Source organism: Phyllobates terribilis, unplaced genomic scaffold, assembly GCF_046119375.1.
Source record: "Phyllobates terribilis strain yellow unplaced genomic scaffold, ASM4611937v1 Scaffold_11__3_contigs__length_659146591, whole genome shotgun sequence".
Classification (NCBI taxonomy): domain Eukaryota; kingdom Metazoa; phylum Chordata; class Amphibia; order Anura; family Dendrobatidae; genus Phyllobates; species Phyllobates terribilis.
The window spans coordinates 527,804,841-527,832,241 of NW_027362771.1; the positions used below are offsets into that span (position 1 = coordinate 527,804,841).

The 27,401-nt window shown below is 46.8% G+C and overlaps 1 protein-coding gene across 6 annotated transcripts in view; it reads left to right on the forward strand.

Annotated features, from left to right (window-relative positions):
* The window catches only part of SH2D6 (SH2 domain containing 6), an 88,194-nt gene that overhangs the window by 47,204 nt on the left and 13,589 nt on the right, over positions 1-27,401 (forward strand). For all 6 annotated transcript variants that reach the window (XM_073653708.1, XM_073653710.1, XM_073653705.1 and 3 more), the window contains 4 exons: positions 10,286-10,314; positions 13,815-13,842; positions 15,104-15,135; positions 17,488-17,571. In XM_073653708.1, the coding sequence (XP_073509809.1) occupies positions 10,286-10,314; positions 13,815-13,842; positions 15,104-15,135; positions 17,488-17,571 (173 nt within the window). The remainder of the gene's footprint in view (positions 1-10,285; positions 10,315-13,814; positions 13,843-15,103; positions 15,136-17,487; positions 17,572-27,401) is intronic.

Genomic DNA, 27,401 nt, shown 5'->3' on the forward strand with positions numbered 1-27,401 from the left:
ATCCTTCTAGTGGCCTTAACATCAGCCCGTAGGGTGGGGGATCTGCAGGCCCTCTCGGTTAATCCTCCTTACACACAAATCTTTGAGGATAGGGTCACCTTGCGGCCAGATCCAGCATACCTTCCCAAGGTGGTATCTAGATTTCACCGTAGTCAGGAGATTGTGCTAACCTCGTTCTGCAGCAATCCCAAGAACCCAGGGGAAGTCAGGTTCCATAGCCTAGATGTTAGGAGGTCCCTGCTACAGTACATTCACATGACTAGTCTGTGGAGGAAAGACTGTTCTCTGTTCCTGGCCTTTCAAGGGTGTAGGAAAGGTCATGGGGTGTCCAAGGGTACCATCTCTAGGTGGCTCAGGGAGGCCATTTGCTTAGCCTATACATCCACAGGGGTTCCAGCCCCGGACAATGTGAGGGCTCATTCCACCAGAGCCGTTGCAACCTCCTGGGCAGAGAGAGCAGACGTCTCGATCGAGCAGATATGTAGGGCTGCTACTTGGTCTACACCATCCACCTTCTTTAAGCACTATCGGTTGGATCTATCCTCTTCTGATCTCACCTTTGGGAGAAGGGTACTTCAGGCGGTGGTCCCTCCCTAGGGTGCTCATAAATTCTCCAAAATTCTCTCAAGGTGTGCTGTCATGGGGGAGGGGAAAACACCAAGGTTACTTACCGGTAGCCGGTTTTTCCTGAGCCCATGACAGCACCCGTAGTTTCCCCCCCTTATTTTTTCTATGTTTCTCACACCCTGGTGTGCACTGTGTGGGGTGGTGTGTATTTGTATATTGTGGTGTTGGTTATGTGCCTAACCTGTTTAGGGAGGTCCTCTCAATGCTCTGTAAACAACTGAAGCGAGGGAGAGGTACCGCCCTTTTATTTCAGACGGTTTCCTGTCCTTGGTGGGGCGGATCCTCTCTCTCAAGGTGTGCTGTCATGGGCTCAGGAAAAACCGGCTACCGGTAAGTAACCTTGGTGTTTCATAGTCATGAAAATACAGAAAAATCTTTAAATGAGAAGGTGTGTCCAAACTTTTGGTCTGTACTGTACATCTAAATAGGTTGTATATTTCTCTGCTGATACATTTCACATTTTCTTCTACGGAGCTTCAAATCCTGTGCAAACGTATCACAGCTCAATGATAAAATGCTGGATGTCAGCACCTGCCACTAGGGGGAGCACACCAAATACTGTTTATACATGAAACTCACAAGCAAAACAAGTTGCAGCAGTTAGTGCTGTCACTGGTGTGTCAGATGTGACAGACAGTCGCCCTACAGTTGGTTGCAGGAGATCCCTTTGTTTGGAATTACAGACACCTTCTTAGCTGTCCCGCTTTAGGACCCAGCAGCTACCTCCCTCCTGCTCTAATTGACAATCAGGCCTGGGTGTTTAAATACTTCCTGCTTGCTACACAGAGGTGCCGGTGATATTCACAATACCCCTTGTGAAGGCTTGGAGCGAGTGCAGTTCTTACTTCCTCTCTGGTGCTAAGAGGACGTGTGTACCATCTCTCTGAAGTCGACTTAAGCTAAGTTACTTCCCCCGTGTCTGTCTCCCCTTGCTGTCTTTAGTTGTCAGTGGGGATCGACTAGCGCTCATCACCCCCTTCCCTATCCAGGGCCAAGCACTAGGGAAATACAGGGATGGGTTTCTGTGCGGCGATTGGTGAGGAACCAATATAGGGACGGTAGGGGGAGACAGGGTGATTGCAGGTCAGCCTAGGAGGTCTCCACGTCCTCCTTTTCCTAGTGTCTGGGCTCCCTTCCCCTCATCCCTTTCCCTCATCCCTTTGTGTCGCACTTTGTCTTTCCTACACTATGCGTGACATTATCACCGGCTGTGCACATTAAAAAAAAAAAAAAAACTGACACTTGGGTTTAATTGTGTGTTGTTTTTTTTCGGGTGTCGTTTTTTTTTTTTTCTTTTCTTCTTTCTCCCTTTGTATGGGTTCAGTTGCAGAGCTCGCAGAGCGGCTGCGCAGTCTGTCTCTGTAAGTGAATGACCTCCGCTGTGAGGTTCAGCAACAGCATCAGCGGCTACAAGTCGCTAATGAGGGGGTCTCTGCAGGTAGGCCTGTCCAGCCTGAACCCAAGGTTGCCCTCCCGGACAGGTTTTCAGGAGGTAGGGACAAGTTTTTTGTATTCAAGGACGCCTGCAAACTGTATTTTAAACTTTGACCTTACTCTTCTGGAAATGAGGAGCAATGGGTTAGAATTGTGATCTCTCTACTGCAGGGAGATCCTCAATCGTGGGCATTTTCTTTACCGCAGGACTCAGTTTGTCTCCAGTCTGTAGAGGCGTTTTTCGGGGTTCAGGCCCTCATCTATGATGACCCTGACCGAGTCGCCTTAGCTGAGTCTAGGCTACATCGCCTTCAGCAGGGGATTCGGTCAGTGGAGACGTACAGTTCTGAATTCCGTAGATGGGTAATGGATTCTAAATGGAGTGACTCAGCCCTTAGAAGTCAGTTTTGTGAGGGACTTACTGAAAGGTTGAAAGATGCATTGCTGTATATGATACCCCTCACTCCTTTGAGGCTGCCATGTCATTAGCCATACGTCTTGATAGACGCCTTCGGGATAGATGGGTGAAACCATTTTCTCTGGGGCCTTTTTGTTAGGGTTGTGTACCTCTGCCGGGGGAGTGGTCTGGCGGTGAACCAGTACCGGGGGAGGTGGAGGAACCCATGCAGTTAGGGGGTGCCTTTACATCATACGTTTCCCCCAGAGATTCGTAAGAAAAAAGGCGTATGTTTTTTTTTGTGGGAAAAAGGGACATTTTATTGGGACCTGTCCTTCAATTCGTAAACAAAAGGAGACTCGATTAACTCTTGGTAGTTTGGAGTTGGATAAGCAAGGGGTGCATTTGTTGCCAACCTGCTGTTCCAGTTTGTCCTGACAGCAGAGGTTGTGCTAGAGAACAAAACCGAGAAAATTTCTGTGCTTGACAGTGGAGCCGGAGTCAGCATGGTTGATGCTGAGTTTGTGAAAACTCATGGTCTTGCTTGCTGTACTTTAGCTAAACCTATTTCTATCTTCGCCATCGACACAGCGCCACTTGCACAGAAAGCGCTAACTCACATTGTACGTAATGTAAAACTGAGGGTTGGGTCGGTCCATTGTGAAATAATCCCTTGCTATGTCTTGGACAGTCTTTCCACCCCAATTGTTTTGGGTCTTCCCTGGCTGGTGAAACATAATCCGTTGGTGGATTGGCGAACCGGGGAGATTATTGAATTGAGATTACTGCCATGAGAACTGTTTAGACATTTCCCTTGCTACTGTTCCTATGGAAATATTACCTGCTTTTCTGTCTGGTTTTGAGGATGTTTTTTCTGAGAGGGGGTGTCAGGCTTTGCCTCTTCATCGTGCTTATGACTGTCCTATTAACCTGACCCCCGGAGCTAAACTACCGAAGTCCAGACTGTATAATCTTTCTGGCCCTGAGAGACAAGCCATGAAGGATTTCATTGCGGAGAGTCTGGAGAAGGGACACATTAGGCCCTCATCTTCACCTGTGGTGACAGGGTTCTTCTTTGTGAAGGAAAAAGATGGCGGTCTACGTCCCTGTTTAGATTTCCGGGAATTAAATCAAATTATCATCCGAGATCCATACCCTCTTCCTCTGATTCCTGATTTGTTCAGCCAGTTTGTGGGAGCTAAGGTATTCTCTAAGTTGGATTTACAATCTGGTTAGAATCAGAGAAGGGGACGAATGGAAAACAGCATTCAATACCCCTGAAGAGCATTTTGAGAGTCTGGTTATGCCTTTCGGTTTGACCAATGTACCTGTGGTATTCCAGCATTTCATAAATGATATTTTCCATCATTTGGTGGGGAGGTTTGTAGTGGTCTATCTGGACAATGTTTGGTTTACTCACCTGATTTTGAGACACATCGGTGGCATGTTAAACAGGTGCTCCTGATATTAAGGGATAACAAACTTTATGCCAAACTGGAAAAATGTGTTTTTCGCCATTCAGGAGGTGCAGTTTTTGGGTTACTTGTTGTCATCTTCGGGTTTTCGGATGGATCTGGAGAAGATCCGTACACTCCTTGATTGGGACCGTCCAGAGAACCTCAAGGCTCTACAACGTTTTCTGGGCTTTACTAATTTTTACCGGAAATTCATCCAAAATTACTCAATAATTGTGAAACCCCTTACTGACATGACTAAGAAGGGGTCTGATTTTTCCAAATGGTCAGATGCCTCTTTCCAGGTTTTTTCTTCCTTAAAGAATTATTTTCCCACTGCACCTATACTCAGTCAACTCGATGTTTCCCAACCCTTTATTGTGGAAGTTGATGCGTCGGATGTCGGGGCTGGGGCTGTGTTGTCTCAGGGTCTGTCTCCTGGTAAATGGTGTCCATGCGCCTTCTTTTCTAAAAAATTGTCTTCGGCTGAGAGAAGTTATGACATGGATAATAGGGAACTTTTGGCGATCAAATTGGCGTTCGAAGAATGGTGACATTGGTTGGAGGGGGCTGTCCATTCTATTACTGTTATTACTGCCCATAAGAACCTGTCATATCTCCAGTCAGCTAAACGTCTACACCCTAGGCAAGCCAGATGGTCCCTGTTTTTTACTAGGTTCAATTTTGTTGTCACTTTTCGTCAAGGGGTCAAAAATGTCAAGGCTGATGCTTTGTCGTGGAGCTTCCCTGGTGACGGTGACCATGAGAACCCTGCCCCAATACTACAGAAGGGGGTAGTCATTTCGGCATTATATCCTGAACTGGAGGGTGAGGTGTTGGAGGCTCAGGGGGACGCCCCTACCTCCTGCCCTTCAGGAAGGTTATTTGTACCATCTAATCTGCGGCGCAAAGTAATTAAGGAACATCATAACTCTGTGCTTGCTGGGCATCCAGGTGGTAAGGCAACCGCAGACCTCCTCTCTCATCGTTTTTGGTGGCCAGGGTTGCATCGGGATGTCATTGAACACGTATCTGCTTGTAGTATTTGCGCGCGTTCTAAGGTTTCGCATACCCGTCCGTCTGGTACTCTTCTTCTGCTACCTATCTCTAGTAGGCCATGAACACACTTGTACATGGATTTTATTACTGACCTACCGGTTTCTGCAGGCAAAACAGTGATTTTGGTGGTTGTAGAAAGGTTTAGTAAAATGGTTCACTTCATCGCATTACCTGCACTTCCTAATGCCAAGACACTTGCTCAGGTGTTCATAAATGAGATTGTGAAGCTTCACGGGGTTCCCTCCGATGTGGTGTCAGATCGGGGGACCCAGTTTGTTTCCAAGTTCTGGAAAGCATTCTGTTCTCGACTGGGGTTGCAGCTGTCCTTTTCCTCTGCCTTCCACCCTCAGTCGAATGGACAGTCCAAGCGTGTCAATCAGAATTTGGAGACCTACCTCAGGTGTTTTGTCTCCGAAAATCAGGAGGATTGGGCATCCTACTTACCGCTGGCAGAATTTGCCACTAATAATCATCGTCAAGAAATCAATGTCAGGTCACCGTTCTTTGGTGCATACGGTTACCACCCACAATTTTGTACCTTTAGTGGGGGAGAAGCTTCGGGAGTTCCTGAAGAGAAACGTTTTGCTTTGTTGCTCTCCTCAGTGTGGCAGGGGTCCTGAGTAATTTAAAGATCATGAGAGACAGGTATTAACGTATGGCTGACAGAAAACGCTTGCCAGGTCCAGACCTGAATGTGAATGACTTTGTGTGGTTGTCTACCAGGAATATAAGATTGAAAGTTCCTTCTTGGAAGCTGGGACCCAGGTTTATTGGTCCCTATGAAATAACTGCCGTCATTAACCCAGCAGCGTTTCGTCTTGCGCTTCCTCAGGCCCTTAAGTTCCACAATGTTTTCCACAGGTCCTTACTCAAGAAATATGTGGAACCTCTTGAGCCCTTACCCCTACCGCCGCCCCCAGTAATGGTTGTTGGTAATCTTGAGTTTCAGATTTTGAGAATTGTAGATTCTCGTCTCCAACGCCGTTCCCTACAATACTTGGTGCACTGGAAGGGTTATGGTCCAGAAGAGAGGATGTGGGTTTCACCATCAGAGGTGAACACTCCGAGGTTGGTTCGTTCATTTCACACCTCTTATCCTGAGAAACCTGGTCTTGAGTGTCCGGAGGCCACTCGTAGAGGAGGGGGTACTGTCACGGGTGTATCAGATGTGACAGACAGTCGCCCTGCAGTTGGTTACAGAAGATCCCTTTACTTGGCATTACAGACACCTTCTTAGCTGTCTCACTCTAGCACCCAGCGGCTACCTCCCTCCTGCTCTAATTAACAATCAGGCCTGGTTTTTTAAATACTTCCTCTTTGCTACACAGAGGTGGCCGGTGATGTTCACATGACCCCTTGTGAAGGCTTGGAGCAAGTGCAGTTCTTACTTCCTCTCTGGTGCTTAGAGGACATGTGTGCCATCTCTCTGAAGTTGACTCAAGCTAAGTTACTTCCCCCGTGTCTGTCTCCCCGTGCTTTGTTTAGTTGTCAGTGGGGATCGACTAGCGCTCATCACCCCCTTCCCTATCCAGGGCTAGGGAAATACAGGGAGAGGTTCCTGTGCGGCGATTGGTGAGGAACCAATATAGGGACGGTAGGGGGAGACAGGGTGATTGCAGATCCCCCTTCTCCTAGTGTCTGGGCTCCCTTCCCCTCATTCCTTCGTATTGCACTTTTTCTTTCCTACACTGTGCATGAAAAGTGCCTTCTACTGGCAGCTGCAGGCAGTCAAAATCTTAGAATTGAACTCTGATATGCAGGATTTTTGGAGCTCAGTATCTCCTAAAAATTAGCACATTATATGGACAAACATATATGGACTACACATTACACTCATTCTACAGGCAGTAACATGGATTTGCCCCCACCTTCCTTTGCGGCTATAGCAGCTTGCACTTTTCTGTGAAGGTTTTCTACAAGATTTGTCTGTGGGAATTTTTGCCCATTCATCCAGAAGAGCATATGTGAGGTCAGACCCTGATGTTGGAGGAGAGGCCGGGCTCACAATGTCTGTTCAGGTTCATCCCAAAGGTGTTGGATGGAGTTGAGGTCTGGGCTTTGTGCGACTGGTCATGTTCTTCCACACCAAACTCACTCAACCATGTCTTTATGGACCTCGATTTATGCACTGGGTACAATCATAAGGAACAGAAAAGGGCCTTCCCCAAGCTGTTCCCAAAAAGTAGGATGCTACAATTGTCCAAATTATCTTGTATGTTCAAGCATTAAAGGGGTTATCCACTACTAAGACAACCCCCTTCTTGAACTAAATGTTTGGCCCCATTAAAATAAAAAAAGCCAATACTCACCTCCCGTGCTGGCACCATTCCCGCGGTGTCAGCACTTTCGGTCCCGGGGCTCTCGTGCAGTTGTTGTGACATGTGACACCGGTGCCCAATCAGTGCTGAAATCACGGTCCCTGCCTTCAGACAAATTGAACAGGAAGAGGAAATCCGGGCTGCAGCTGATCTGACTTCCTCTTCATGTTCAATTCGACAGGAGGCGGAGACAGTGACGCCAGCACTGATTGGGTGCCGGGGTCACGTTTCACAGCAAAAGCATGGGATCCCCTGGACTGCAAGCGTAGACACCGCGGGAACGCGCCGGTATGGGAGGGGAGTATAAACTTTTTTATTTTATCGGGGCCAAGCGTGGGAGATGACAAGGAGTTGTCCAAGTAGTGGACAACTTCTTTAAGGCTAAGTGCCCACATTGCGGAAATGCTGCATATTTTTTACGCTTCTCCCTGGCAGGAAAAACGCATGCAGATTTTACATGCGTTTTTCCCGCCAGGTAGAAGCGTTTGTCAAGCGTTCTTCACATGCATTTCCGCATGCGGGTTATCAAGCTCTTTTCCAAGCGATTTTAGCATCACTTGGAAAAGTGCAACCGGCATGGATTTATAGTAGTGTGACCAAGTTAGTTAAAAAAAAGAATAAGAATGGTGTAAAAAAAAAAAATAAAGTTTATACTCACCTTCCGATGTCTTCCTGGTGTTTTGTCTGCGCCGTCCGGTGTCTTGCACTTCTTGCGGTAGTGTGAAGGACCTGCGGTGACGTCATTGAGCCATGTGATGGGTCACATGACTCAGTGACGTCATGGCAGGTCCTTGACATCAACGTGACCATTTCAAGACACCGTCCCGGAGCAGACAAAACACCGGGAAGACATCGGTAGGTGAGTATAAACTTTATTTTTTATTTTAAATTCTTTTTTTACAGTTTTCTATGGTACCCAGGTCTGGATGAGAGTCTTCTCTCCTCCAGACTTGGGTACCATCCGCACATAGAAACGCATATAATCCGTGAGTACAAATGTACTGACATGGATTATATGCGTCTCAATGCAAGTCAATGGCGGCGATTACGCTGCGTGTCCGCAAAATTAATGGACATGCTGCGGATTTTTGAGTGCCGCAGAAACGCTGCGGAAAAATCCGCAACATGGACATTCAAAGTGCGGTTTGTCATTGGGGACCATGGGGGGCGGATTACCAAGCGTTTATGCTGCGGAATTTCCGCAGCATAAACGCTTGTAAAACGCTACGTGGGCACTCAGCCTAAGAGTTCTCTTTACTTCAAATAAGAGATCAAGGCCGACCCCAAAGAACTTCCCCGTAGTATTATTTGTATAATGCAATGCCTGCTTTTATATTATTAGGACAATAATCCTTTCTGCCCCCACCCCAAAAAATAAATGCTTTGATTGTAGCAAAAATCAAGGAATTGTCTTGTATAACATGGGCACATATTCACTGAATTGGTAATTCTACACTGTGTTCCAAATTATTATGCAAATAATATTTTCTCAAATTTTCCCAAATTACCTATATGAATTGCAGTCATTGTAATTTTCCAGTCAAATAACTATTAGAGTACAATTGAAAGGTTTTTGTACAAACTGCCTATGATAACAGTATATTTTTTAAAAAATAAAAACTCAAATTGCACTCAAAATGCATGTTCCAAATTATTATGCACAGTAGAGTTTTCAACCTTTTCATTTTAATAAAGAACAAAAAAATGGTCATTTTTGAAATTATAAGCATTAGCAGGTTATTACAAACTGAAATCAAACAGTTTTCAACTCAAAACTTTATTCTAGGTGATGTTACATTTGCACATAGGACCCCTTGTTCGAAAGGAGCTTCTGAACTCTCTCGTCCATTGAATTTGTCAGGTTTTGGATGGTTTCTGCTTTAATTGTTTTGCATGAGGACAGAATACCCTCCCAGAGCTGTTGCTTAGATGTGAACTGCCTCCCGCCATCATAGACACTCCTTTTGATGATGCTCCAGAGGTTCTCAATGGGGTTGAGGTCAGGGGAGCATGGGTGCCACACCATAAGTTTGTCCACTTTTATGCCCATAGCAGCCAGAGATGCAGATGTGTTATGTGCAGCATGAGACGGGGCATTGTAGAACCGCTGTGGGTGACGTGTTACCCCATGATAAACTAGTGACGGGGAGGAGGGTACATTAGTTCGACGTAGTCCTTGATTGACAACTTTCAGTTCATCTGCCTCTTGTCATTGAAGGGGTTGTCCACCTTTGAAGGGGTTGTCCACCTTTGAGGGGGGGAAGGGGGGAATTTTTTTTTGTACTTAAATTCTTGTAATTGGGGCTAAAAATCATTTTCATGAAACCTTTGACAGCATTTGTGTTGCAGTGTCTATTGCTGGCTGCAGAATGAATCAACTGAGAATCCATCAGTCAGCCCGCTATGAGTGTCCAATGAGAAATTCGTTTTAGCCATGAATCAGTAAAAAAAAAACACATTGTCCCCAAAGGAACAAGCCCTTTAAACTGTTCCAGGCGCCTTAGTCACCATTGCAGTAATATAGGTATTGCTGGCTCCAATGTATGCATGCATACGGACATCCTGTAAGTGACTCCTACCACTGAGAACTAATCCAAGTAGGCACACAAGACGTTAGGCCGCTTCTCGTGTACTCACGCTTCCTTGTGTTGTACTGTCCATATCCGAATAAAGAAAGAAGCGTGAGTACAGGTACAGGAAAAATGGCCGACGCCTTTTCTATCGGATTGTGTCCATTGTGGTTGTCATTTTGCTATGACTCAAAAAGAAAAATAATTGTTTGCATGACAACAAAGATGAGTCCTGCGGATTTTTAATTCTCTAATTGTGCCGCTGGTGTCCTTAGTGGCCGCCTGCGATAATATAAGTGTGCCAGTTTCTCTGCGCTCATTCAGGACATCAGGTGAAACACTATTATAGCTCCGGACATGGGTCACAATGTGAGATTTTCATTCAGCTTCTTGTAAATGACGAGATTTTTTTTCCCTTTTTTGCAGATATGTACTTGACAGTATTGAACTCCCAGGTATTTGCTGTGTGAAGCCCTATTTTTTTTGCTGTACGAGTTGTGGTTTTCATTGGTTATACTTTGGAATACATAAGACTTTTTGATAACTTTTTTTTTTTACTTTATAAAAAAAAACAACATTTATTAAACATTCTATAATATTTTTTCTATTATTGTTTTGAAGAAGAAATCTTCTGATTGCTTCCATCACACACTGTAATACTTCTGTATAGCAAATTCTTATGGCAGAGCCTAAAAGGCTTCAGTTTATGAAAGACCTTAAAGCCATTTTTAGCCCCGTGCTGTCAGCAACCTGCAGTCAAATCAGGGGCGGTTACCAATAGGGTTATAGACAGGTGTAAACCATTGATTGCAACATTTACAAGCTCCCCTCATCCATTAGATATACAGTACAGACCAAAAGTTTAGACACACATCATTTAAAGATTTTTCTGTATTTTCATGACTATGAAAATTGTACATTCACACTGAAGGCATCAAAACTATGAATTAACACATGTGGAATTATATACGTAACAAAAAAGTGTGAAACAACTGAAAATATGTCTTATATTCTAGGTTCTTCAAAGTAGCCACCTTTTGCTTTGATGACTGCTTTGCACACTCTTGGCATTCTCTTGATGAGCTTCAAGAGGTAGTCACCGGAAATGGTTTTCACTTCACAGGTGTCCCCTGTCATGTTTAATAAGTGGGATTTCTTGCCTTATAAATGGTGTTGGGACCATCAGTTGTGTTGTGCAGAAGTCTGGTGGATACACAGCTGATTGTCCTACTGAATAGACTGTTAGAATTTGTATTATGGCAAGAAAAAAGCAACTAAGTAAAGAAAAACGAGTGGCCATCATTACTTTAAGAGATGAAGGTCAGTCAGTCCGAAAAATTGGGAAAACTTTGAAAGTGTCACCAAGTGCAGTTGCAAAAACCATCAAGCGCTACAAAGAAACTGGCTGACATGAGGACCGCCCCAGGAAAGGAAGACCAAGAGTCACCTCTGCTTCTGAGGATAAGTTTATCCGAGTCACCAGCCTCAGAAATCTCAGGTTAACAGCAGCTCAGATTAGAGACCAGGTCAATGCCACACAGAGTTCTAGCAGCAGACACATCTCTACAACAACTGTTAAGAGGAGACTTTGTGCAGCAGGCCTTCATGGTAAAATAGCTGCTAGGAAACCACTGCTAAGGACAGGCAACAAGCAGAAGAGACTTGTTTGGGCTAAAGAACACAAGGAATGGACATTAGACCAGTGGAAATCTGTGCTTTGGTCTGATGAGTCCAAGTTTGAGATCTTTGGTTCCAACCACCGTGTCTTTGTGAGACACCGAAAAGGTGAACGTTTGGACTCTACATGCCTGGTTCCCACCATGAAGCATGGAGGAGGAGGTGTGATGGTGTGGGGGTGCTTTGCTGGTGACACTGTTGGGGATTTATTCAAACTTGAAGACATACTGAACCAGCATGGCTACCATAGCATCTTGCAGCAGCATGCTATTCCATCCGGCTTGCGTTTAGTTGGACCATCATTTATTTTTCAACAGGACAATGACCCCAAACACACCTCCAGGCTGTGTAAGGGCTATTTGACAAAGAGGGAGAGTGATGGGGTGCTACGCCAGATGACCTGGCCTTCACAGTCACCAGACCTGAGCCCAATCAAGATGGTTTGGGGTGAGCTGGACCGCAGAGTGAAGGCAAAAGTGCCAGCAAGTGCTAAGCATCTCTGGGAACTCCTTCTAGATTGTTGGAAGACCATTTCCGGGGACTACCTCTTGAAGCTCATCAAGAGAATGCCAAGAGTGTTCAAAGCAGTCATCAAAGCAAAAGGTGGCTACTTTGAAGAACCTAGAATATAAGACATATTTTCAGATTTTTCACACTTTTTTGTTAAGCATATAATTCCACATGTGTTAATTCATAGTTTTGATGCCTTCACTGTGAATGTACAATTTTCATAGTCATGAAAATATGGAAAAATCTTTAAATGAGAAGGTGTGTCCAAACTTTTGGTCTGTACTGTACATTCCCCAAATTGGCATTGTGTTTGTCTTCCTTCACTATTTTTAACACCAAAAATGCAAATCGTCCCAATTGAAAAATCTTAGGGTTTGTGAACGCGACGTCTTTTTCAGTTGTTCCGCTCCATAACCCACCTGAAAAAGCACTTAATAAACGCAAAAAGTAATGAACATTTGCATTGCAGTCTAAAATTGCCTTGCTGTGCATGTGCATATGTTTTGTCTTTTTGAGCTTCTTTTAACTGCTTTAGGTTTGCAAAAACAAGAAGTGATTGAAAGTGACCTCACCATTCTTCAGGCGGCTTCCACTGATTTACTTTATATGCAAATGTTAAAAAAAAACACTGCCTGTGAAGATGACGCAAAAAACACCAAATATACAATGGAAAAGACACGTAAAAAAATGCTTCAGGACAAAACACACCGGCATGTCCTGGAATATCTTCCTCCTCTTAAACTTGGCGGGTACGCAGACATCTAAAAAGCTCTGTGTGTATATATCCTCACTAGGACATCTGAAAGACGCCCATTAACCCTCAACTGGTGAGGTGGGGTTTGCCACACCCCAGAGAATTTTTGTTCGGCTGCCATTTATTGAAAAATGCTGGTATGAGGATACATGTCTCACTAGCTTCCATCTTTTTGTGGGTATCAAACATTTGTTATACTCATGTGTAATTAATCGCCAATAAGAAAACAATTAAAACAAACGTGATCTTTGCATTTTCTGTAAAAATAAGAGATTTCTAAACACTGGGGTATAGGAAACCCCACATCACCAGTTGCATGACAAAAACCCCACATCACCAGTTGAGGGTTAAAGAGGTCAACAAAAAATTGTATACTGTTCCACTGTCCAGATAAATTTGTCATCCAAGCAGTTTAGGCCTTGTTCAGATTACATTTTTTTTCGGTCAATGTGACCACACGCTGACAGTACATGGCCCAATTGTATCCTGTAGGAAAGCGTAGATTAGCAATTTTCCAAACTGTTTATTCTCACCTTCCTTACGCCGGTTTCGCATTGCATTTCTAACCCCATTCATGATTACACCCGGCCTTCAGTCTGAATTCTCAAAAGACGAGATTCAAATGTGCCCCCAACAGAGCCATTGACATCTATTGGACAAACCAGGTCCAAAACATTAAATGTTAGACTCTGCTTGATCTTCTTTCCGGTGGTGTCTGATCATCAGTAGTGTAGTAGACTACGTTGGAAATCCTTGACTAAGTCAGAAATGGGGAGAGAAAAGCAATGTTATTCCCGTCAGCAGGTTTTGGTGAATCAGTGGTAGACACATTCATCTGAACAAGAAAAGACAATGAGGAAGCTCCGTAGATTGTGTGAAGCTGGGGAATGAATGGGATCTGGGAAAAAAAATGACTTTTCCACCTTTGGCTTGAGTGCTACTTAAATGAGGAGAAGTCAAACCTGCATACAGTTAATTTATAAAGTAAATGCTTCCTTGTTTTCTTCTCAACAGACCAACACACGTAGTGATGTCTCCGCAGGTAAGAACATAAAGGATTAGTATTAAGCCCATCATTTTGAATTGTCCACATTCACAACTCTGTTGCCACAAATTTTTCATTCTTGTTCGGCATGCACCATAGCCAACATCAGATTGCTGCATCTTATCTGATTTTTGTATGTATTTTTTGAGTGTCCACCCTAACACAGCCAAAGTGTCCTACATGGCAGCAATAGAAGACAGTCAGTGCCATGTAGATGCCAACTGAATGTTTTCCATAAGAAAAAAAACATACTTGGCTCGCCTACTGTCCCATAAGTGCCAATTCTCGTGACCCAATTGGCACCACTCATGGTGCTTCTCACAAGTGTCACCCCCAATACACCCTGCATACTGGACTTCATAACTGCCAATCAAACAGTTCTCAGAAGTGCAGGCCAAAACTTATATATATCTCATGTAATGACCCAAAAGTGTCAGGCACAGTTCTCCTTTAAATGTTTTCCACAATGTCTCAAATGTCATAGTGCCCTCCTAAGTGTAAAGAAGGTGCCCATAAACATTAGCTAAAAATCATCTGTTATAGGCGATTTATTTCGACCATAACTAGTAATTGTCAGTTGTTTCGAGCAATTGTTTGTTTTGACCAATGACCAATTCATGATGGATTTTTTTGGGCAATATCGGATTTTTTTGGGGCTATGATAAGAACTGGCTGTATTGTACACCAAAAAATTCCAGCATGGCTGATACAGTCTGAGATTTTTTTTTTTTTTTAATTACCAACGAATGACCGATCCATTGAATTTTTGTCTTGTGTAGGGAGGCTCAAGCCACAGTACCAATCGGTCACAGACAGCGCCCTTAAAATTTCCAAACTTGGAAGGGCTTTGAATCTTGAGGACAGAATTGAGAATATTGTAAAACTTTGTGCACTGAAAATTTTGATATCTCTTTACTTCATTTATGATTTTATTGGTAAAGCCAAGAATAAAAATTATGGCTACATCTGTAATATGTGCCAACGCAACTGCTGAATATCTTGGAAGAAATATCCATGTGACTGCATGAAGCATCCTTGAGTCAAGGTGCAGCACAAGAGGAGCACTGTAGGTATGAGTTAGGGGCAGTCACCTCTTATGACGCAGCTACTTCCGGAGATGCCAGAACCGCCCTGTTAATGATCGGAGATGCAGCCTGACCTCTACAACTATGATATTGTGTAATATTTTTAGTTTTTTTACCTTTCAATATTACAAATAGGTCATAGCCCTAAAAGACAAATTATTGATTTCCTACAGGGGGTGAAGGGAAGCACAATCAGCGGTCAGAGGTGAGTAGGTGGATTATTATGCTGATTTTCCTTCATTATAGATATCAATCTATCTATATTTATAATCTTGGTGTCACTTTATAAACCTGAATTATAGATAGGTAGCCATGGCTGCCTCTGCTGCGTTGTATTTCAGTGCATAGGAGGACAAGATATCGCCAAGGAATGGCGTCCTCCCGGGTGCAGCGTACTCCGTCCTGTCAGAAAGGCAGGAATTGCTCTCCATATTTAACCTCATGGGGATATGCTGTCCACCTGTTTCTGAATATATGACAAATAAAAACAAATGTACGCTATGTAAGACCCTAAATACTGATTATCCTAAAAATTAATTAGGGAATATTCACATTAAATGAGGTTCTGGTTTTATGCAAATAAAGTCTAAAAGTAATTAAACAATTCAGTCGTTTTTTTATGTACTTAAAAATGTCACCATTTTTAAGATCTCCATTCACTTTCAAAGGATAGAGATATTAGAGAAATTAATAAAAAAAATAAATGGGTCATTGGTAGGAAATTCTTCATATTTTTGGTTTTAATAATTTTTTTACAGCATGGAAAATTATGAACCTTTGCAGATCACTTTATTAGGCTGTGTGCCCACGATGAGTTTTTGTTGAGTTTTTGACGCTGCGTGTTTTTGATGTGTCAAAAATTGTGTGTCTTAGGTAAAGTTCACACGTTCAGTATTTTACTCAAGGCCGGGGGCGGTTACAGCCTCTGCTCTCTATACTCAGAGGGGTGTCTGAATCCACGCTGGCGCCACCGAATGACTGAAACCGGAACACTGCTGGGGGAATAAAGTTCATTTCCTCCTGGCAGTGGGGCTCTCAGTGTCGGCGCCGGACAGGTTCATAACGCTATTAACCTGCAGATTAACCCCATATCTGCAGGTTAATATCATTTTTTCTGGTGACAAGTTCCCTTTAATAGGTGCAGAAAATCTACATTATCAAAACCTCACCAAATACTCATCATGGGAATGTAGTCTTCATTCCTGTAAAATAAACTAAATTACTTGTATGTAATTCCAATTCCCGGCTTTTCCCCAGTATATTTTCCTGCATGTAGATGCACTGATATCAGAACGTAGTCTTTTGGAGTACAGATGATGGCAGTGATGGGGTCAGCTCACCTGTGGCACTAACTCCGGGGATACACTGCTGCAGGAGATTGTTGTGATAAGCAGAACACTCACAGGAGGAGACAGGGGCTGACCCTTTTATTACCAGCAGGAGTTTGAAGCCATTTCCATGCAATTTTTGCACAGGGATGAAGACAAATTCCCTTGTAAAGGAACTTAAAAAGTTTCATATGTTTCCACACTGGGCAAAATTTTTTGGGAAAAAAAACAAAAGTTTAGTTACTCTTTAAAAATCTCAAACTAAGCATTAGTATCCCTTTGATGCTTCAGTTGCTGTAAGCAATCACTGGCCTTAGCAGTGAGGTTGAGGTGGAGGGCGGAAGAACGCTAAGGCCAGTGATTGGCTACAACAGTCACATGTTGTAGACGTGATGTCACTGCTGCAGATCTCAGTGGAGAGGCGGCACCGAAGCAGCAGGGGCAATTCACTTGGAATTGAGCAGCAATGAGATACAATACCATGCATGGAGCTCTGGGTAAACTCCAAGGGTCCCTTCCATCCTCTGATTACTGGGAGTACTTGGGGTAGGACCCTCAAAGATCTAATATTAAAAGGAATCTGTCAGTAGGATCAATCCTTCTAAGCCATCTATATGGGCATGTATGTCATAGAAAGTTAAATAAAATGATACCTTGATATCTGCGATCCAATGTCTTATGCCAGAAAAATCATTGTTTTTCTTATGTGTAAATGAACTATTAAGATCTATGGGCCGGACATAGCTCTCCTTGAGAATCTGCCTCCAGAGCTTATATTACATGAAAGGAGGCATTACTGGTGTGAGACATATAGATCAGGAGAGTAGACTGTCAGTCATTACATGTCTCACACTGGTAACGCCTCCTTTCATTTAAAATAAGCTCTGGAGGCAGATTCTCAGGGAGATCTATGTCCAGCCCATAGATCTTAACAAATAATTTACGTATTACAAAATGAGGATTTCTCGGGAATAAGACTTCGGATCACCGATATTAAACTTCCTATGACCTACATGCTCATATAGACAGTTTAGGAGGGGTGATCCTACTGACAGACTCCCTTTAAAGGGGTTGTCTAGCTCTGGAAAAAAATTTGGTAAGCACTGCAGCTTGCCAAATTATAGAGCTGTGTAATGCACACAATGTTAGGATTTCGCTTTTTATTGTCCATGTCTCAGTGTGTCTCAGTACTATTAATTACCATAATGCTATGCTGCATTGTAATACAGGATCTGGGTGTGATGGGCCGACCTTGGTACGGGGGTGAGATGGAGCGGAGAGATGCAGAGAGAGCACTTCGCAGAATTAATAAGGTACAGATTACCAGCTAAGTTCTTACATAAAGATTCTTGTAAGCAGTGAGATCACGACTATTAGCCCGGGCACGTCCTTTGTGTCTCCACCTTTCCCCATACATGGCTTCCCTTTGCACAATTACCTGGAGCATATATAACATTGTCAGATTCAGGTTTATATCACCCCATAAGATATTGTGTCCCTATAAATACTGCATCGGCCTACGTCACCTGTAGCAAGGTATGTTTGTTATTTCCTCCTCCCATGTTACCTTAAAGGCGGTATCCAGCTTTAAAAAAAAAAAAGTTATTTTATTGTCTGTAAAGGTGAAAAAAAATGAAATTTACTAGTATACTTGAAGACTGAGGGGGAACATTTTTCCATGCGGAGAGTGCCAAGCCGGCGTAAGGAGACTTCTAGGCCGTGCAATACTCCTCTAGGAATTTAAATATGCAAATAGCCTCTTCACAAGGAAGAGGACTTGATCTCTGGCGCCACCTATTGTTTATAGCCTCTCAACTAGCCAAATCAGATCTCTTGCTTTGCTCTAATGAGTGGCATACACCCCGAAACACGTGTCTGCAAATGGAGTTTCTGGTTTGTCTTCTTATCTTAAGTCATGTGGCAAGGCTCATGAAAGAGTCAATGTTGATTGTTACTTCATATGGGTGTCAGCAGAGATCAATTCCTCTTGCATAGTATACTTGAATTAAGAAACCTGCCATTGACTCTGGATATCAGCCCCGATCCTGGCAGCTCCACTTCCAGCTTTGTTTCAGCACGTCACTAGACCTGTGTGTGAAGGGGACTGGCTGACAACTCATTTCAATTGCTAGCCCAGCCCCCTTGATAGATATCACTAGTCACATATGGACACCAAAAACTCTCTCCTCAATCAAAATGAGGTCAGAAGTGGAGGTGTTAAGATGCTGAACTGGTGTTGATATCTTCACATTGGACCAGCTTTCTTAAAGAGGTTGGCCACTTTATTTTTTTTGTTCAGGACATGATTTTGTGGCACTTACCAATATATCAGTGATACAGGTTCTCCTCCTGCACTTGTTAGTACATCCTTCCTCACAACTAGTGTTGAGCGAGCACTAAAATGCTCGGGTGCTCGAAGCTCGGGCCGAGCTCGCCGTGATACTCGGGTGCTCGACCCGAGCAACGAGCCCAATGTTAGTCTATGGGAGACTCGAGCATTTTTGCGGTGGCACCCCCGGCAGTCTTTTAAAAGCCTAACACAGGGCTTGACAAACCCAGGCGCCTGGTCGCCAGTGGCGCCTAGAAAATGTTGTCTGGCGCCTAGAAAATGTTGCCTGGTGCTTGAGGAGTTGAGAAGAAAAAAAAATACTCTCAATCCAATCCCACCTCCTGCACGGAGTCATCCAATCGGAGGAAGCAGGGACAGTATCACTCAGGCCGCCTTCTCCACTTTGCTCCGCCCCCCTTATGCTCCGGGACTGGACAGGGAGAGTTGGGTTACGGGGAAGCAGGGCCGGCGTCAGCACCCGGCGTACCCGGGCAAGTGCCGGGGCCCTGGAAAATCAGAGGGGCCCAGCCGCCCACTCACTGTCGGGGCCCGGGCCCACACACCCACCCGCCCACTCACTGTCGGGGCCGGGCCCACATACTGTCGGGGCCGGGCCCACACACCCACCCGCCCACTCACTGTCGGGGCCGGGCCCACACACCCACCCGCCCACTCACTGTCGGGGCCCTGGCCGCTTCCTCGGCACCTGTTCAGGGACGCAGGCGCTGCTTGATTGCCGGCACTTCCCCCAGACATGGCCGCGCGCTGTCCGGCTGTGTCTGCTAGTAATGACACGGCAGGGTCGACGGCACTGCACCTTTAATTGTGCTTGTGTGTCGCTCCTGCCGCGTCATTACTAGCAGACACAGCCGCACAGCGCGCGGCCATGTCTGGGGGAGTGCCGGCAATCAAACACCGTCGGAGCGGAGGTCCTGCACAGATGGGCGGGAGGGGCCCGGACCTGACCGCAAGTGGGCCCCTCTGATGTTCCAGGGCCATGAAGTCTGTGACACGCCGGGGGCCCTGCACTGCCCCATACCCGAGGAGCTGCTGGACAGGACACTGGACCGGGGACAGGTGAGTGAGGCTTCCTCAATCCCCATATTAAAAATATTAGTAATGGGTCTGTGTGAGTGCATGTATGTGAATGTCAGTGTATATGACTGTGTATATATATTTGTCTGTTTTATCTATGTGTATGTCTGTATGTGTACATATGTCTGCGTACCGTGTGTGCGCGCGCATATGTCTGCGTACCGTGTGTGCGCGCGCATGTCTGCGTACCGTGTGTGCGCACGCATATGTCTGCGTACCGTGTGTGTGTGTGCATATGTCTGCGTACCGTGTGTGCGCGCGCATATGTCTGCGTATGTGAAGGATGTGGGGGCAGGCTGGGCCATGTGTAATAAATAAATAAATAAATAAATATATATATATATATATATATATATATATATATATATTTATATTTATTTCTCCGCCGTATCTGTGCATCATGAATCGTGTATGTGTTAAAAGGGCCCACTGAGACTCTTTCGCCCGGGGCCCAGAAAAACCTGGAGCCGGCCCTGGGGGGAAGGATCGCTGTGGCCGGGGGCCCGTTCTCATCTCCCGCTACCTGTGTAAGTACATACAAAGGCCGTGCTCCCCGGGGAGACGCCGTGTGTGAGGGGGTCTATATGTACAGTTTGTCAACAAAAAAAATTCTGGCTCCTAAATTTTTTGGCTGGCTCCTAGATTCTGAACAACTTTGTCGACCCCTGGCCTAACAAATGCCCAAAACGATAGTGACAGTGCTCAAATGACATGGGGACAGCATGGGGATCGCCCCAGGAAGCATTTCTGACCCCCAGGTCACTGCTGTCAACAACGTGGTCAGAGGTATTAAGCCACTTTTACGGGCTCACAATAAAACGTTCAAAAACGAAAGTGAAACTTTTTTCCTGTGAAATATGTTAAGGAACATCCTTTCCAGGGAAAAGACTTGTGTATAAGTTAAAATAAATGACCAAAAACAAAAATACTCCTCCACACCTTCGACTATGTTCACAAGTAGCATTTTTTATGCGTTTTTGCACTTTTGTATTGCTTTCAACTATGACAAATGCATTCACCGGGAAATGTCATTTTAACATTTTACAACCTTATCTGGCCATGTGCTGTGTGACACATGCATAAAGTGCTGAAAAGACATGGGAACAGCATGGGGAAGACCCCTGGAAGCATCTCTGACCCCCAGGTCACTGTCTAAAAGTGTGCCCATCATAAGTGATCCTTGCCGCATCAGAAGATGCAGACTTGCAACTATCCCCATGCAAGTTCTAGTCCCAGGGCAGTGTTCAATTGTACCTCCCCCATTCCTTGCAATACAAGCGCAAGTATGCAGCCTGCCACCCACCCACCCCCAGGCTGCAATACCATACTGCTTGCTTGCTTGAACTTGAAATTGGGCCTTTTAAGCATGTGGAGGCGGAATCTGGCCACCACGTCATGGCTGTGTTGGCAAACTGGAATCCATACTCATTCCCCAGCCGCCCGGCGGCCGGGTGTCCATACTCGGTCCCCAGCCGCCCCGCAGCCGGGTGTCCACACACGGTCCCCAGCCGCCTGGGGGCAGCCGGGTGTCCATAAACGGTCCCCAGCCGCCCCTATTTCTCCTTGGAACACCCCCCTACACACTTTTCTTATCCCGGCCTGCTTTAGGCAGCATTGGACGAGCCCACCAGAGAACCAGACTCCTCCGGTGGGCCCTGACTTCTCCATCGGTGGAGTTGAGAGTGCCAAGGTGAGGAGCATGATGATGATGACAGAAGTTAGCTGCTATGTTTTTTTTTAATGCAAGTGTAAGTGTGCAGCCTGCCACCCACCCACCCCCAGACTGCAATTCCATACTGCTAGCTTGCACTTGAAATGGGGCCTTTTAGTTTGGAGGAGGCCGAAGCTGGCCACTACCTCATGGCTGCTTCGGCAGCGAGGTATCCATACTCAGTCCCAAGCCGCCCCTATTTGTCCTGGTGTGCCTTATACATAAGATTAAGCGCGTATACCAAAACATTACCTGTACCCTCCCCAGTGCATTTAGTGGGAAGCAGAGCCTATTCCGCTGTAGTGTGTGCATGCCAAACCCCTGTTCATGGTACATGCGAAGATGCCTCTCACATTGCACCTGTCGTTGCAGACTTGCAACTATCCCCATTCAAGTCCTTGTCCCAGGGCAGTGTTCAATTGTACCTCTCCCATTCCTTGCAATGCAAGCGCAAGTATGCAGCCTGCCACCCACCCACCCCCGGCTGCAATACCATACTGCTTGCTTGCTTGCACTTTAAATTGGGCCTTTTAGGCATGTGGAGGTGGAATCTGGCCACCACGCCATGGCTGTGTCGGCGGCCTGGTATCCATACTCAGTCCCCAGCCGCCTGGTGGCCGGGTGTCCCCGCTTGCTCCCCAGCCTCCAGGGGGTGGCCGGGTGTCCATACTCGGTCCCCAGCCACCCCTATTTGTCCCGGTAACCTTTCCCACACTTTTCTTAGCCTGGCCTGCTTTAGGGCAGCATTGGCCAAGCCCACCGGACTATCAGACTCCTCCGGTGGGCCCTGGCTTCTCCATCAGGGGAGTTGAGAGTGTCAAGGTGAGGAGCATGATGAGGATGATAGAAGTTAGCATCTGCTTTGTTTTGTTGTAATGCAAGCGCATGTATGTGACGCGCCCCTGGGCCTGAGTCGCGCAGCGTTGCGCACGCGGGAGCCTACCCGGAGCCGGATCAGATGGGGGTAGTAGTCTCGTGGCGGTGACCCGGTCCGTGCCCAGGGAGTCAGACTAAGTGGCAGTCTATTAGCAGTAGATGGTGGATGACTACGCCACCCGTTGAATGCAGCTTTAGGGCTGCTGCTGCAGGGCAGACCGCTGAGGCCGGTGGTAGGATTGTACAGCGTGGTAGTATAACCCCCAACGAGAGGGGTATGGCCTCAGGGCAGCCGACGTGGATGATGGGGGTAGCAGGAACCACTCAGAGACGATGCGGTGTAGTTCAGGGTCTTTACTGGTGACAAAGATAGACTCTCCTGGAGTACTTGCTAGCAATCGGGGCCTGGTCAGTCCTTGAGCAGATGGGATCTCTCCTGGCCAGGCGGAGTTGTAGGCCTTCCCAACTAACTGTACTCTTCTGGCTACCTTGCTAGAGGCGGGTAAAAGTAGCCCACGTCCCTGAGTGTACCGTGTGGTGCTCACCCGTATGGCCGGTGACTCGGGACCTTCTAATGGCTTCCACTCCACGATGACGGTGCTGGTCCCACGCGTGTGACCGTGCCTTCGGGTTTCTGGGCCAGAGGACCTGCAATCCCCTGCCGGTCGGTTTCTGCTGCTGGGTAGGAGTTAGTCCCCACAGCCTCGGACTCCGGGTCCGGTAAGAAATCTTCTCAGTCAGGGCGAGCTCTGCAGCTGCCAGCCCCTGACTCCTTGTAACACTGCTCCCACAGAGCTCCTGATGTTCTGTTCCTATATTTGCTTCTTCTCTCTGTCTCTACTTCTTCTCTACTCACTAACCCTGCTTCAGCCCTAGGTTTATATAGGGGAAGTTCTTCCCCTCCCAGGACTGGGCAGGAGGTGTGGCATGCATAGGATCCCTGACCAAGAGACCTCCCACCTGCTCTCAGACGTAATATCTCTATCACTGTGGCAACCAGACCCCTGGGGTGTCACATATGTAGTAGCGGCTAGCCCTGAGGTGGTCAGCGTTTTGGCGCATATCCTACCTCCTCCGAGGATTGCTGGATGTTTTCCTGCTACTATCCAAGTTCTATGACTCCCGTTAAAACAAAGCTTCAGGTGATAAATGATGGATGAGGTAGTGGCAAAGGAGAAAGAGCAGGAGGAACAGGGACCATTCACATCAATATCAGGCCAGTCAACCAGATATGTCTTGTAGGATATGTTTCTGTAACAAAAGGAGCGGTTCGGCTACACAGTTATAGGGCATACAGTGAGTGCAATGCCTACCAAAAATTTCGAGCCACTCCAATGCCCCTTGGAAATGACATGGAGGTCAGAGGGCGTTAACTAAACCTTTTTTTTCCATTTATAGCAACTGGGTCTCCTGTGCACTGTTGGCCTAAGCAGTGAATGGAAGGCTTTCCAAAAATTATGAGGAACTGCAATGCCCCTTACAAGAGCCATGTGTGGCACCCCAGTAATAGAGATATTACGTCGGAGAGCAAGTGGGAGGTTTCCTGGTCAGGATCCCTTAAACATGCAACATCCTCCTGCCCCAGTCCTGGGAGGGGAGAATTCTGCCCTTATAAACTGGATCTGGGGCGGGGTTGAGTGAGTCAGAGAACAGTCAGAGTCAGAGTGAGGGCAAGGGAAAGTAACAGCAAGGAGCTCTGTAGGAGCTAGAAGCTAAAGACCAGGGGCTGGAAGCTGAGCAGAGCTCGCCCTGGCAGACGACAATAGGAACCGGACACAGGAGTCCGAGGCTGTGAGGACTTATATATCCAGCAGCAGAAACCAGCCGGCAGGGGATTTCAGGTCCTCTGGCCATAGAAGCCCAGAGGCTCAGTCACAAGGAAGGGACCAGCACCGCCGTCGTGGAGCGGAGGCTAACAGAAGGCCCCAAGTCACCAGCCATACGGGTGAGCACTACACGGTACACTCAGGGACGTGGGCTACTTCTACCCGCTTACAGCAAGGTAGCCAGGAAGAGTGCAGACAGACGGGGAGGCCTACAACTCCACCTGGCCAGGGGAACTCCTGCTTGCTCACAGACTGACCAGGCCTGTTATGCTAGCCAGTACTCCCGGGAGGGTCTACCTTATAATCATCAGTAAAGACCCTGAACTGCACTGCAAAGACTCTGAGTCGTTCCTGCTGCGCTCGTGCACCATCACCCCCATCATCCACACTCACTGCCCTGAGGCTATACTCCTCCCGTGGGGAGTTATCCCATTCTCTGCTGCGCACAAAACACCAGCCTCAGCTTTCTGCCTCGCAGCGGTGGTACTCCCTGACCGCAATCCACGGGTGGCGCAGTCGGACAATTAACCTCAAAACCTAAGAAAGACTGCCACTGGTTTGACCAGCCTGAGCCACGGGACCGGGTCACCGCCACGGAGACTACAGACCCCAGAGACCCGGCACCAGGTATCCCACACACGTGTACACACGGCCCAGGGGGCGCGTCACATGCAGTACAGCATATTACAAACATAAGTCCCATTATTGGGGAGTGGGTGTCCCATAGTATTTGCTTATGCCTTGCAAGCAAAAGCTGCCAAAAATTAGGACGGAGCAACTTGCAATGCCCCTTACAAGAGCCATGCAGTACAGCATATTACAAACATAAGTCCCATTAATGGGGAGTGGGTCTCCCATAGTATTTGCTTATGCCTTGCAAGCAAAAGCTGCCAAAAATTAGGACGGAGCAACTTGCAATGCCCCTTACAAGAGCCATGCAGTACAGCATATTACAAACATAAGTCCCATTATTGGGGAGTGGGTCTCCCATAGTATTTGCTTATGCTTTCCAAGCAAAAGCTGCCAAAAATTAGGACGGAGCAACTTGCAATGCCCCTTACAAGAGCCATGCAGTACAGCATATTACAAACATAAGTCCCATTATTGGGGAGTGGGTGTCCCATAGTATTTGCTTATGCCTTGCGAGCAAAAGCTGCCAAAAATAAGGACGGAGGAACTTGCAATGCTGGCACCCTGGTGGTATAGTGGTGGTGGAGGCTGAGGATAAGGAGAAGAAGATAAAACAGCCGAAACGAGGAAGCGTATACCCATGTGTGGGTGTGAAGCGGTGCATGTGAATACACCTCCCGAAATAACACAGTGGATTTGACTTTATGTTACTCTGCTGTCATTTGGTGGTGATGAGAAGTCTGGCCCAATCCAGCCCTTGTTCATTTTGATAAGGGTCAGCTTGTCAGCATTGTCAGTTGACAGGCGAGTGCGCTTATTAGTTATAATTCCCCCAGCGGCACTAAAAACACGCTCCGATAACACGCTAGCGGCAGGGCAGGCCAGGACCTCCAAGGCGTACAGAGCGAGTTCATTCCAAGTGTCCAGCTTGGATACCCAATAATTAAAAGGCACAGAGGAATCACGGAGGACGCTGGTACGGTCGGCAAGGTACTCCCTCACCATCTTTTGAAACTTTCCACTCCTTGTGAGAGTACCCCGCGCCTCAGGGCCTGTAAGCTGGGCGGGTGTCAGAAAACTGTCCCAGAACGTTGACAGTGTTCCCCTGCCTCTGCTGGATTGGAGTTGCATCTCTCTCGCCTGTACGCCTTGGTTGGGCAACGAACTGTGACCTCTGCCGCTAGCGTGTTCAGATGGGAATTTTTTTAAGAGTTCTGCAGCAAGGGCCTTCTGGTACTGCCCCTTTTTTGTAGACCTCTCCACCTCAGGAATAAGAGAGTGAAAGTTCTCCTTGTAGCGGGGGTCTACAAGTGTCACCAACCAGTAATGACTGTCACCCAACATTTTGACAACGCGAGGGTCACGGTTAAGGCAACGTAACATAAAGTCAGCCATGCGTGCCAGACTGGTAACGGGCAAGATTTCCATGTCCTCACCAAGATGACGACTGACCATGCTCTCCTCCTCCTCCCTGTCCTCAGGCCACCCACGCTGAACCGACGGTATGACTCTTGTACAGGTACTACCGTCTACAACGCATGATAGCAGCTCCTGTTCTTCCTCCTCCTCCTCCTCTCCCTCATTGTCCCCCAATGCACGTTGGGATGAGATGAGGCTGGGCTGTGTGTAATCGCCCGCTACGGCTTCTTGATCCATCTCATCATACTCTGGCTGCAATGCCTCCTCTTTAATTCTCTGCAGAGAGCGTTGCAAAAGACAGACAAGTGGGATGCTGACACTAATGATGGCGTCATCGCCACTCACCATCTTGGTGGCCTCCTCAGAGTTTGTCAGGATGGTACATATGTCAGACATCCAGGTCCACTCCTGAGGTCTTATGTGTGGAGTCTGACCTGAATATCGACGGCCTTGTTGCAGCTGGTACTCCACAACTGCTCTCTTCTGCTCACAAATCCTTTGCAACATGTGGAGGGTAGAGTTCCAACGTGTGGGGACATCACACACCAGTCGGTGTGCCGGAAGCTGCAAACGCTGCTGCAACACAGCAAGGGCGGCGGAAGCTGTAGCCGACTTGCGAAAATGAGCTGACAGGCGGCGTACTTTCACGAGCAGATCTGGCAACTCGGGGTACGATTTAAGAAACCGCTGAACCACGAGGTTAAGCACATGAGCCAGGCATGGTACGTGTGTGATCTCACCTCGCCTCAGAGCCGCCACCAGGTTACGGCCATTGTCACACACGACCATGCCGGGATGTAGGTTCAGCGGTCTCAGCCACAGATCTGCCTGCTCTTTCACAGCTGTCCACAACTCACAAGCAGTGTGAGGTTTATCACCTAAGCTTATGAGTTTCAGCACAGCCTGTTGCCGCTTGGCGGAGGCAGTACTGCAATGCTTCCAGCTTGTAACTGATGTGGTGATATCTGAGATGGAGGCTGAACATGAGGAGGAGGATGCGCTGGAGCTGTACACTGTGGGGGCAACTCTGACTGACATAGGGCCTGCAATCCTCGGTGTGGGGAGGATGTGTTCCTTTCCAAGGTCCGACTGGGTCCCGGCTTCCACTATGTTTACCCAGTGTGCCGTCAGAGAGATGTACCATCCCTGGCCACAAGCACTTGTCCACGTGTCCGTTGTCAGGTGGACTCTCCCAGTAACTGCGTTGTTGAGGGCACGACAGATGCTTTGGGACACGTGCTTGTGTAGTGCGGGGAT